Consider the following 12,468-nt stretch of genomic DNA (forward strand, 5'->3'; position numbering starts at 1 on the left):
TTGAGGTGTCAAGGATCAGGGCTGTACAGCAAATCTCATATGTGGAGGTGGTGAAGAGCGTTGAAGGGGCAAGAGGCCACAGTTCTGAAGAAGATATGGTGGTGGATGCACCACAACCAGTTGCCAGTGTTATACGCCAATCAAATGATCTGGATACACTTATTGTTAAGAAGGTGGATTTTGTAGCATTTATAGCCACAGTTATTAATTGTACAAGTGTCCAAGAAGCTGGACATCTCTGCAGCCGAGAAGTTTTTGGGCCTCCAAGACTTAACAGCAGAAGCACTGCAAGGACTGTCGCCAGGAGTCCTTCTGAGTCAGAAAAGGAGGCTGATTTACTTTCATTAACATTTTGTTACTGATAGTTTGTATGATATTTTTTATTCATTTATTTACCACAAATGTTTTTCATTTTTGGATCCTTATTATCCAGGTCGCAGTTGTAAATGAGAACCTGTTCTCAACTGGCCTACCTGGTTAAATAAAGGTTAAATAAATTAAAACATTAATTAAAAATTATCCACCTGTACAGTAGGTGGCGGAATGCACAAATATTTGTTGCGAACCCCATTATACAAAAGAAGAAGAAAGGGCAGTACGTTTAGTTTTTTCTACTGAACGTAACTTCCTTTTACATAAGGAAGCAAGGCGGAAGTACTGGACAGAACACGTGAAAGAATATACATTTAGCTGACAACATGGACGTCGTAGAAGAGCATGACATACAGGATAAACCCACGAAAAAGAAGACTAAGAAGCCAAAGAAACAGCCAAAGCCTCCACATGAAAATGGTAACGATAGCATGATTGAGAAAACAGAGCCAGAACATGTGGATGCGCCGGCAGAATTCTCGTTTCCCCCCACATTCAGTGTGTCTGAAATAAAAAATAAACAACGCAGACACCTCATGTTCATGAAGCTGAAGCAGGAGAAACGGAAGGTAATGAACGTTTAGCATGCATGTGTTCCCACTTCATAATTCTTTAAAGTTCTCTATTTACTTCTTTAGTCGGGTCATCTCCGAAAATAGTGTATTTCCAGTCCCCGCCGTAACCACCACTAAGAACCCGTAACCACCCACTAAGTCCCTCAATTACATGTCACTGGTGTTACCCTTTTGTAAAAATATAAACACCTCTTTGAAATGCAACATTCATTGGAGAAAGGGCTGTTTTTTGATGATTCATTTGGTAATTTCATGCGGAACCTTAAGATATCACAGGTGTTAGGCAGTTTATAGTAGGGGGAAATGTTATTGCAATAATTGATCAAATCCCGTGATTTATTTACAATTTATTAACAAGTGTGGTTTGAGCAAATGTGTCCGCCATATTAGCTATGCCATCTTGCCTGCAGACTTGCCACTGGTGTTACTGTCATTTTTGTTACCGTCCCTGGTGTTACACAATATAACTTTACACATACCTAATTTTAAAGTAAATTATTACTAATCAAAATATTTTCTTAATATTATCGTTAACATTTTCTCTTTGATTAAATATACTAATTAAATGGTCAAATGCTATTTTGGAAAGCCTAAATTGTCATCTAAAATATAGGTAACACCAGTGACAAAATAATGCAAGCATATAAAAAATGTAATGTTGTAAAAATATCAAAGTGCATAGATTAGTAATCATTTACTAGTAGTAGCACATTTTTGCAGGACACGCTCTATTTTGGTGGCCTCTGGAACGTTCTAATGCCTTGATTCCATCAGAAATAAACAGTGAAATTATTGAATACTTTATAGCGTTTACCTCCCAGATTGGTAAATGTATTATGTATAAATACATGACTGAAAATGTATGAATTCAGTGTATTGTTAGTTCTTTTGGATATTCTCTAGGCCTATATGATCAGGACTATTTTCAAATCAAATTTTCTAAGTGGAGAACATGAAACCTTTTTTTAACATTAAATCTGCCTTATTTACAGTTTTACTGCAAGATCTGAATTGCCACAGTGATGTTTGTTCTTCAAATTATATATATTATTAAAACAGAAATGAAATGGGGCACATTATCTTGAAAAATAAATGTAAAGGTTAAATTGAAGAAGAAAAACGACCTATTGTTCCTGCAGTGAAGATTCACAATCTTCCAAACAAAGGGATTTCATCATTTTTCTGCAGGTCATCGCCAAAAATGAAAACACAAAGCAGATCTCACTCATTGGTCTTTTAAAAACCTGCTGTATGTAAAATATTGTGTGCTTTAGCTTGGAAAATAAATCAAATGTGACTCTTGATTATGACAATGATGTGTGTTTCAAACATATGTCGGATTTCCTAAAGAAGTTCAATCCGCTTCGTGTTTTGTTTCCTTGGCACAATACTAACGTGTCTCACGATACTTGTTTCTTCACGACCTTAATAACCACGTTGCCATTCATAAGCCATACAAAGGAAAATAGGAGATTAACTTTATTCAGTCAGTTCGACACTTTTTATAAACGAGTTATTTGCTTTTCGGTCGTCAATCAAAGCACAGTACCATGCTTTCCCTCCTCCAGCTAAAGAAATTTAGACTGTAACCAACCACAGCGTACACACATCACACTGGTACCGGGAGGTGGGGCAGACAGCAGTTGCTCTGTCATCGCTCGCTTTGTGACTGACCGGCACCTGTCCTGTCCATAGATCGATAGAAGATGCATATCCTTCATTCAAACGGGAGGTGGCTCGGCTGACTTTTCTGACTAATGAATTTAAACTTTTAAATGAAAAGCATCAGTTTGTTATTATTTTTTTAAGTAGCCGGCTGAAAATAAGTTAACGGCTGTTTGGATGATGGCCGGTGCTTAGGGAAAACACTTGAACAACCCAGTCCTCAAAATAATAACAATTGGGTGCGTCCTTATGTCTTGTTTATACAAGTGTGTAATGGAAATGTGCATTTTAAATATTCCAACTCCCCCTGAGACACCGGTAGGGAATTGGATCACGGCAAGGGTCACCATTGTCCAGCACTGCTGGAGCATTTGGGGTTAAGGGCACAATAACAGGTTTTCACCTTGTCGGCTCCGGGATTCAAACTAGCGACCTTTCGGTAACTGGCCCAACACTCTAACCTCGACGCAAAACCTTCCGCCCCATTACAAAGTCTTACCAGTGGGAACTGGACGAGAGTATCTATTCCGGTCTTTTAGTGTAGCCATGTAACATGGTGTTTTTTAAAATTTAATTTCAGCAAAAGGTGGCAATGAAGAAGAAAAAGAAAAAAGAGAGGGATGCTCTAGGTGACAAGGTAAGTAGGTTGGATGCTGCACTTATGACATCACTTGGTCCCACTGATCTGTAAATGAATAGAGACAACTGTTAGAGCCCTCTGTGAGCAGAAAGACTATAAGAGTAGTCTGTTATTGACAGACCAAATAATTCCAAGATGTAGGCCGAAACATAGTTGATATTAAGATGACTCTTCTTACCTTTCAAATGTAGGCTCCCCCAAAGGAAGTTCCAAAGACGATAGAAAACCAGAGGGTATACGACGAAACTACTGTTAACCCTGAAGATGAAGAGGTACTGTCTTTCTGCAGAGCTGTTTGATGTCATCTCGTGCATTTACAGTATAGTGTGTTGATGTCTTCTCATGCATTTACAGTATAGTGTTTTGATGTCATCTCGTGCATTTACAGTATAGTGTTTTGATGTTATCTCGTGCATTTACAGTATAGTGTTTTGATGTCATCTCGTGCATTTACAGTATAGTGTTTTGATGTCATCTCGTGCATTTACAGTATAGTGTTTTGATGTCATCTCGTGCATTTACAGTATAGTGTTTTGATGTTGCATATTACTCCGATACTCTCCATTGCAGGTGGCCTTTGATGAGGGAACTGATGAGTTTTCGGCCTATTTCAACCGGCTGACCAACCCCAAAGTCCTCATTACCACATCTGACAGACCTAGAGGGGTGAGTGGACTAAAACAGCACCCGGAGACGGTGCTGTTATTTATTTCAGTCCTGCTGTGAATCTCAGAAGATTGATATCACGGGGATGATACCTTCTGCCAGCTTTTGCTCTAAAGGTGCTTACACTCCAGAAAATAAAATGCAGCCGCCTCCATTGGTTTCTATATAAAGCCGGCGTCAAATTTGCCTCACACCCCTGCAGCAACGGCACCGGGAAGGACAGCAGTTGTCAACCACACGCACAAGCGGAGTCCAGTCCAGTTAAACACATTTGAACTTTTTCCCCTGGCTGCTGGACCGCTTTCTTTAACAATATCTTTTTAATCAACTGTAGAAGGCTTGGCTGGTGTTTTCCGCTCCCTTGCTGTAGGCTTCTTAATGCTGATCTAGCATATCTGCTGGTTCAGGTGTCAATACATGGGGGGGGCTGTGTACCTGGTAGCTCTCCAGGAAGAGGGTTGGCCACTCCTGCTTTATCATATTAAAGTAACTACCCAGTGAAAATCTCACTTTTAAAAGTTCATATTCTGTTAATGTTGTTGACTCATTTGTGGCCAAAGCATAAATTAGAGAGAGAACCTGTATATAAAACAGATCTTTTAAAAAACGTTCATAGAATATGACCTCATGTTGCCTCATTGGATGATCTGGCATACTCACGGTAATATTTTTTAATGACTAGTATATGCCCATACCATTCAAACACATAAAAGCTACTTTTTAACATATTTAATTTAAACATTTAGGAAGGAAAACTATCTAACTCTCTTTACTATCTAACTCTCGAAACACTGGTAAGTTTAATATTATTTATGAAATGTTCTTCTCCAGGTGTCTGCAAATCAACTTTATTTGCCATATGCACATGATACACATGGTGTACAACCCAGTACAGGGAAATGCTTATGAATATGACCTCAAACGTGCCTGACTTATTGGTTCATGAGGTGGAACATGCCCGACTTGTGTGTTTGTGGCTGTCTGAGCCGGGGCTCTGCACAGCTGACCTGTAAATCACCTAAAATTCCAAACAAAGGGAAGAAATCCTTCTAAAGATTAGACCGACAGGATCTAGCTCAGGCTGATATCTGTAGACAAGAAGGTTGATGGTTATTGATGCACTGGAATGTAGGAGACTAATACTGTATGTAGGGCTGGGCGATCATTAGTCACTTAATATTCTCAAAAAAATAATCAGATATACAGTAACATTTTATGGTAGTTATTACAAAACGGTCTGCTTTCTGCTTTGTCTTTCAGAGGACAGTGAGGTTTTGCAACCAGCTGGCCACAGTCATCCCCGACGCACACGTGTACTACAGAAGAGGCTTGGCACTAAAGAAGGTCATTCCCCAGTGTATAGCCAGAGGTTTCACATACCTCATGGTCATCAATGAAGATCGTAAGGTGCCCAGTATCCTTTGGTTGACTGACGGAAAGAGGGACATTGCAACTGTTAATATGTTGACTGCTTATGATACTCTAATGCTGTTGTTGGTCTGCATTTTGTTATTACATGCACTCGCTTTGAAGTCACAGACCAGGCTTCAGTATCACAATCCTAACAGCCTGGCACACAGTTAAGTCCTGTTTCAAGTTGGACCGCCCACCTTGAGGTGTGGAGTTGCAGTTGGAGTCAGTAATAATGCAAAGTCCCTTGTAGATGTCTGTTTCCTTCACCACAACACTAAGATGGTATGGTTCTCTGCCACCTCCCTGATGGGCCTACTGCACACTTCAAAGTCAGCAGTGTCCGACTGCGGAAGGAGATGAAGGCAAGACATTTCAAAACTGTTCTAACAGACATGTTAATGTCTCACTTAGAGCTACAGTATGTCATTTGAAAAACAACAGACCTGATGCTCTGCCACTTATTTTGATATATAGCTGAGGGATAATAATAACATTCTCTAGGGATGGGGCTGGGTAAATGTAACCTCTCAATTTTATAAACGGCACACTAGATATGATAGATACAAGAACTGACAGTCCATGTGTTTTTTACAATGACTTTGTTCTGATAGGGTAAGACAGTTGTACTAAGCTCATGAGTTATTTCCAGGTTTTATTTTAATAATGAATAGCTATAATTTGTTTAAAATTCCCAAAATGTATCAATCCCAGACTGAATGTTTTAGTGTTGTATCTATGTGCTTTATTCAAATGAGTCTGGCATTCTTCAAGCAGAAACTCAGCTCACTTCGGGGATGGATCTGGAAAATGTATACATTGTGAGAATATAAATACTGAAAGAAAACCCTTTTACAGAGGCGAGGGAAGGACCCGACAGAACACTCCCCAGAGGTGATCCTCAACAATTTCACCACCCGCCTGGGCCACAGCATGGGACGACTCTTTGCTGCCCTTTTCCCTCACGACCCCCAGTTTGTGGGACGCCAAGTCGCCACTTTCCACAACCAGAGAGACTTCATCTTTTTCAGATTCCACAGGTGAATGTTCATTAGAATGCCTAGAAATCATTTGCATAATGATAGCCCAATGTTTTTGCATGATGTATGAAGGATACATTGGGAAAATACAGTTTAGACATCGTTTGCTAACTGGCAAGACGTCTAGCAGATGTATTTTCAATATCTGCATTGTAAATTCGACACTTACGTAATTTATACGTCTCGGCGAGGTCTTCCCAATGGTCAAATACTCTCCAAACTACGAATGTGACGTGCTCTATCATTTTCAGTCGCGCTAGTTCATAAGCATAAAAAAATTCACATTTTGTCAAATTATTGGCATGGTGCGTTTTTGGATTAAAACAGAATTCTCTAAAACATGTTTTCTAGCTAACCCTAATTGTTTAAATGTCTCCGATGACAAGATCCACATTTCAAAACGAGTCATTGGCTAGCTAACAATCAACTGACAAGCTTGCTAGCACACCCACAAACTCATTTGTAAACATATTAACCAACTAGCTAGCGCACAATCTTGTCAAACTGTTCACTTGCAGCTTCCTTGTTAATCATTTATGCCAAATAAGACATAATGTCTTCTGCAGTGACACCTGCGTTACGACGTCCAGCATGCAAACGGCGCTGCGCTAAAACTAACAGACTTCAGGGGTGTAATTTCTCTGAACAGCTGATCAGGGATACCTCTGTTGTAATTAGCTCTGCTGCGCAAAAATGTAAGGATTGATACACAAGTTATGCATCATTTTAAAGCTAATAGTCTTCTCTTTTCAACAATGTATAGAGCTAAACTGTATGTCCGGATCAATGCGACTGGAGCAAGTCACATATTCCCTACACAATTTGATACGTCGGCCAAAGGTGTGCGTGTTTGCTGCTCTCTTCGCGTAGAGTATTGTTGTCAGGCCATCGTTGTTTCCCATTCTAATGAGATCTGAATGATGGGGGTTATAGAGTGGTCCACAACATGTCAATGCCCTTGTACTTTCCAAAGGTACATCTTTAAGAACGAGAAGAGGGTCGGCATTCAAGAGCTGGGACCACGCTTCACTCTGAAACTCCGATCATTACAGAAGGGGACCTTTGACTCCAAGTTCGGGGAATATGAGTGGGTTCTCAAGGTGAGTTCAGTCCTGTTTTTTTCTTTGATTGTGGAACAATTGAAACTGTTAGTGACTGCTCGTTTATCAAGAGCAGTAGAACAGTATACGTTTTACAATAGTAGTGTTACTTTACAATGTTTACCCACTTTAAAATAAAAATGTTTTATCACTGATTTGCGATATTGGACTAGTGTGAATGGCAGAATCAGGGCAGATCCTCTTTGGTAGCTAAATAATACCTACATTTGCTTTTACACTTTTCAGCGACATGAAAATGACGTCTGCAGAAGAAGGTTCAACCTTTGAGTGAAACATATGGACCTTCCCACGACATCATCTACATGAGACATTTTCTACAATGCATACCAGTTTGTCAGATTGTGTCCAGGCAAAAATTGCAGTCGTGCCTTTGGCCATGCAAGTCTCTTAAAATGTGACAACTTGTCGTAGGTTGTCATTTTAATTTGATGGCATCTTGTTCACATTTGATAGACAGTCATTGTGAAAGAGCAAAGCAGTCTGATTTATAGATTCTGGCTTTGTTAACACTTGTGTTATCTTCGTGCTTTTAGACAAAACAATCTGTACCTGTAAATGGTATTTCATATTTTCAAGTAAAACATGTATGTACTCTGAAATGTTAGTAATTTATTATCAAATACATGTAAAATGTTGTACAAGCAAGAGGTATGCAATTTCCCTGACTTTAGTGTCTAAGGGGCACCACAAGATGCGTAGCATGTCTCGTTGAAGAACAAAGGAGCTGATTCACTGACAATGCCATTCCAAAATGGCTGCGGTGTCTACTGCTTGCTAGTATGAGGACAAAAAAGGGCAGTTTTCTGGAAAACTAGCAGTGTTTCAATCTTTTCGATGGCGTAGTATGAATGAAGGTAAAATTAGGAGGACAATGGCATATCCCATCCCTGCATTGTGGTATGTTTTCCGACCCTTATCTCGGGCCGGCTCCATGTCTTAATGTAACCATGATTGCGTTGCGACCTCAATACAGCTCGGTGTAAAAGGCGTTACTGTATAGTGTATCTTCTGGCTCCTCTTTATCTACTCTGAAGGCCCGGCAGTAGAGCAAATCATTTGGATGGGCCTTTGATTTCCATAGGCGGGCATGTTTTTTTCCCCCATGGGGTTTACAATTTATCCTACCATTTCTACCGACCTGCCTACGAGTTTTGATAATTTTTATATGCACTTTCATGGAACAGTTTAATTTGACTAACGTTTTTGTTTCTTCAAAATCATTGTCACGTGGTTAATCTAAATTAAAAATGATAAATCTAAAAGTAAAGATTAAACTAAGGTGAGAGCACCATCCTCTACCATATGGAGACATTGATGGTCTACACTGTGATCCCATTGGCGGCTAAAGAAATGAGCGCATGGAGCTAAGCTATAAATAGGCCAGAGCAGCAGTAGGCCTATAGCTTCCATTGTCAACTAAGTAAAATACATAGGCCTAAAGCTGACAAAATAAAAACAGAAAATAATATGATGAAAATTCCAGTTCTTTCAAATAACATTAATCCCTCTACGCCGCGTTCCTTCCTAGAGTTGCCAGACAGCTGTTTCCACTGGATATATGGGCTCTTGATGATAGGTTTGTCACCGAGGCTTGGTGATTATCGAGGCCGGGAGGGTGTTGGAAAGATTTTTCAAATACTGTGAAGATCTATTCGCAAAGGATTTATTTTTATTTTTAAGATACTTGACTCACTGTGAGGTGAAGAGAAAAAAATGAATGAGAAACTCTGCTAGTGGTGGATGTTGTGAGTTAAGACAATCAGAAATCCCACATCCCAAATGGCCACTTTCCTACATATGCACGCAACAGGTCTGGTAGGTCTACTTCTATCCATCCTCAGGCGTGCAAGCTCCCTCTATGTTCCTAGAGAGAAACCAGACTTGTGCTCACATGGGGCACTCCAAGCAAATGAAAATGACAACTCAAATGATTATGAAATGAACCATAACTTGTTTCTCACAACTAGCAGGTTGTGAACTTCTGCAAACAAAGTTTCCACTCTGATAATGAGAATGGTAGGCTAAATAACTAATACATGCATTAACCTATATTAATGTAACCAAATGACAGGGGAGTAGCGGTACATTTACTAGGCCTACTGGTGACATTGATAACAAATATACAATCAAAGCGCAATAATTTGTGGGCGACAGCTGAAGAGCTGAGTGCATTCTGGAGAGAGAGGTGGCATATCTTCGCCACACACCCTCCCCTTCTTGTCTCAACATTTAAAATTATACTAAAGACCTGTTATCTTTACTAATTTTAGATGCTTTTTACAGACAGCCGCAACTTAATCAGCTAGGCCTATTCCCACAATCTCTGCCTAAATTGCGGGCTTCCCAAATAGTCATAGGGCTATGCACTAGTGATTTGAAACAATCCACAGAAATATTATATATAAGAAGCTAATGATCCTCTTGCTAAGTCATGCTCTCTGGGGAAGTATTTTGAAAGTAGTCATTTAATTTTGGAAAAACATAAATTTACTTTAGGGGAAGCCAACTGTCAATTCACATGAGGCTGAAACCAGAAATCTGTATATAATGACGAGATGCTCATGTCTCCGCCCTAACAATTTGTATTTTTTAAAACTTTTATTTAACTAGGCAAGTCAGTTAAGAACAAATTCTTATTTTCAAAGATGGCCTAGGAACAGTGAACTGCCTGTTCAGGGGCAGAACGACAGCTTTGTACCTTGTCAGCTCGGGTGTTTGAACTTGCAACCTTCCGGTTACTAGTCCAACGCTCTAACTACTAGGCTACCCTGCCGCCCAAATGGCAGTTGTTGTCCCAAAGGCAGGCTATAAGCTTCGGTCTGCATTATATGCCCCCCAAAAATGCATTAGGCGTATTGTGGACAGATTTGGGCGAGGGTGAGGCAATCTCTTCATCGGAGAAAGCATTCAAGCATCGCCCCTCTGTCTTACTACATGTATCTGATCCTGAAAAGCCAGAAACAATATGACATGCCATACCCTTTTTGTCCAGACGGCATCAGTGGTCTACACATACTGAGACAGAGGGATACTGTTTCACTCGATCGGATGCTTTATCTGAGATTGATGCCCTTACTTTCTTTTGGCGCGCATTTCGGTCAAATACATATTTTTATTTGGAAGGGCAAGGAAGATTACGGTAGGGTGGGCCATGCCCCCTAAAGCCTACCCACAACGCGGGCCCAGGTAAATGCCCTCATGGAAAGATTAGAAATCTACATCAAATGTTATTGGTCACATACACATGGTTAGCAGATGTTAATGCGTGTAGCTAAATGCTTGTTGATGCACAACGAATGATGTTGATGCACAACATCCGGGATTAGCATTTAGCCACTCGTGGTGGAAAATAGTGTTTGATAAGGAAAGTTACGAATATTTTAGCTAACTATCTAAACAGTTAACATCAAAAGAAGGATGGTATTACACATGTGCATTTAAAATACTTACTTTTTTAATGTACAGTTGAAAGTCAGAAGTTTACATACACCTTAGCCAAATACATTCAACTCAGTTTTCACAATTCCTGACATTTAATCCCAGTAAAAAATTCCCTGTTTTAGGTCAGTTAGGATCTCTACTTTATTTAAAAAATGTGAAATGTCAGAATAATAATAGAAAGAATGATTTATTTCAGCTTGTATTTCTTTCATCACTTTCCCAGCGGGTCAGAAGTTTACATACACTCAATTAGTATTTGGTAGCATAGCCTATTGTTTAACTTGGGTCAAATGTTTTGGGTAGCCTTCCACAATCTTCCCACAATTAGTTGGGTGAATTTTGGCCCATTCCTCCAGACAGAGCTGGTGTAACTGAGTCAGGTTTATAGGCCTCCTTTCTTCGCATATGATTTTTCAGTTCGACCCACAAATGTTCTATAGGTTTGAGGACAAGGCTTTGTCATGGCCACTCCAATACCTTGACTTTGTTGTCCTTAAGCCATTTTGCCACAACTTTGTAAGGATGCTTGGGGTCATTGTCCATTTGGAAGACCCATTTGCGACCAAGCTTTAACTGATGTCTTGAGAAGTTGCTTCAATATATTCACATAATTTTCTTTCCTCATGATGCCATCTATTTTGTGAAGTGCACCAGTCCCTCCTGCAGCAAAGCACCCTCACAACATGATGCTGCCACCCTCGTGCTTCACAGTTGGGATGGTGTCTTTGGCTTGTAGGCCTCCTCCTTTTTCCTCCAAACATAATGATGGTCATTATGGCCAAACAGTTCTATTTTTGTTTCATCAGACCAGAGGACATTTCTCCAAAAAGTATGATCTTTGTCCCCATGTTCAGTTGCAATCCATAGTCTGGCTTTTTTATGGCGGTTTTGAACAATGGCTTTTTCCCTGCTGAGCGGCCTTTCAGGTTATGTCGAAATAGGACTTGTTTTGTTTCCTCCAGCATCTTCACAAGGTCCTTTGCTGCTGTTCTGGGATTGATTTGCACTTTTCGCACCGAAGTACGTTCATCTCCAGGAGACAGAATGCATCTCCTTCATGAGAGGTAAGATGGCTGTGTGGTCCCATGGTGTTTATACTTGCGTACTATTGTTTGTTCAGATGAACGTGGTACCTTCAGGCATTTGGAAATTGCTACCAAGGATGAACCAGACTTGTGGTCTACAATTTTTTTTCTGAGGTCTTGGCTGATTTCTTTTGATTTTCCCATGATGTCAAGCAAAGAGGCACTGAGTTTGAAGGTAGGCCTTGAAATATATCTACAGGTACACCTCCAATTGACTCAAATTATGTCAATTAGCCTATCAGAAGCATCTAAAGCCATGACATAATTGGAATTTTCTAAGCTGTTTAAAGGCACTGTCAACTTAGTGTATGTAAACATCTGACCCACTGGAATTGGGATACATTGAGTTATAAGTGAAATAATCTGTAAACAATTGTTGGAACAATTACTTGTGTCATGCACAAAGTAGATGTGCTAACCGACTTGCCAAAACTAAAAACTAGTTTTAATGGC

General features: G+C 39.9%; 1 protein-coding gene across 1 annotated transcript; it reads left to right on the forward strand.

Moving 5' to 3' along the window:
* Positions 1–641: 641 nt before the first annotated feature.
* Positions 642–8,088, forward strand: rpf1 (ribosome production factor 1 homolog). Its single transcript, XM_046351723.1, has 9 exons — positions 642–941; positions 3,193–3,249; positions 3,444–3,524; positions 3,823–3,918; positions 5,179–5,332; positions 5,611–5,693; positions 6,187–6,368; positions 7,342–7,468; positions 7,715–8,088. The coding sequence occupies exons 1-9, from the start codon at positions 699–701 to the stop codon at positions 7,754–7,756; spliced, it is 1,065 nt and encodes a 354-aa protein (XP_046207679.1). The 5' UTR covers positions 642–698; the 3' UTR covers positions 7,757–8,088.
* The last annotated feature ends 4,380 nt before the right edge of the window (positions 8,089–12,468 follow it).

This window comes from Oncorhynchus gorbuscha, linkage group LG06, assembly GCF_021184085.1.
Source record: "Oncorhynchus gorbuscha isolate QuinsamMale2020 ecotype Even-year linkage group LG06, OgorEven_v1.0, whole genome shotgun sequence".
Lineage (NCBI taxonomy): Eukaryota > Metazoa > Chordata > Actinopteri > Salmoniformes > Salmonidae > Oncorhynchus > Oncorhynchus gorbuscha.

Coding starts and splice junctions, on each gene's coding strand:
- rpf1 (XM_046351723.1), top strand. CDS start 699: ATGGACGTCGTAGAAGAGCATGACATACAGGATAAACCCACGAAAAAG. Junction 3,919..5,178: donor CATCTGACAGACCTAGAGGG/GTGAGTGGACTA, acceptor TTTGTCTTTCAG/AGGACAGTGAGGTTTTGCAA. Junction 5,333..5,610: donor TGAAGATCGTAAGGTGCCCA/GTATCCTTTGGT, acceptor CACAACACTAAG/ATGGTATGGTTCTCTGCCAC.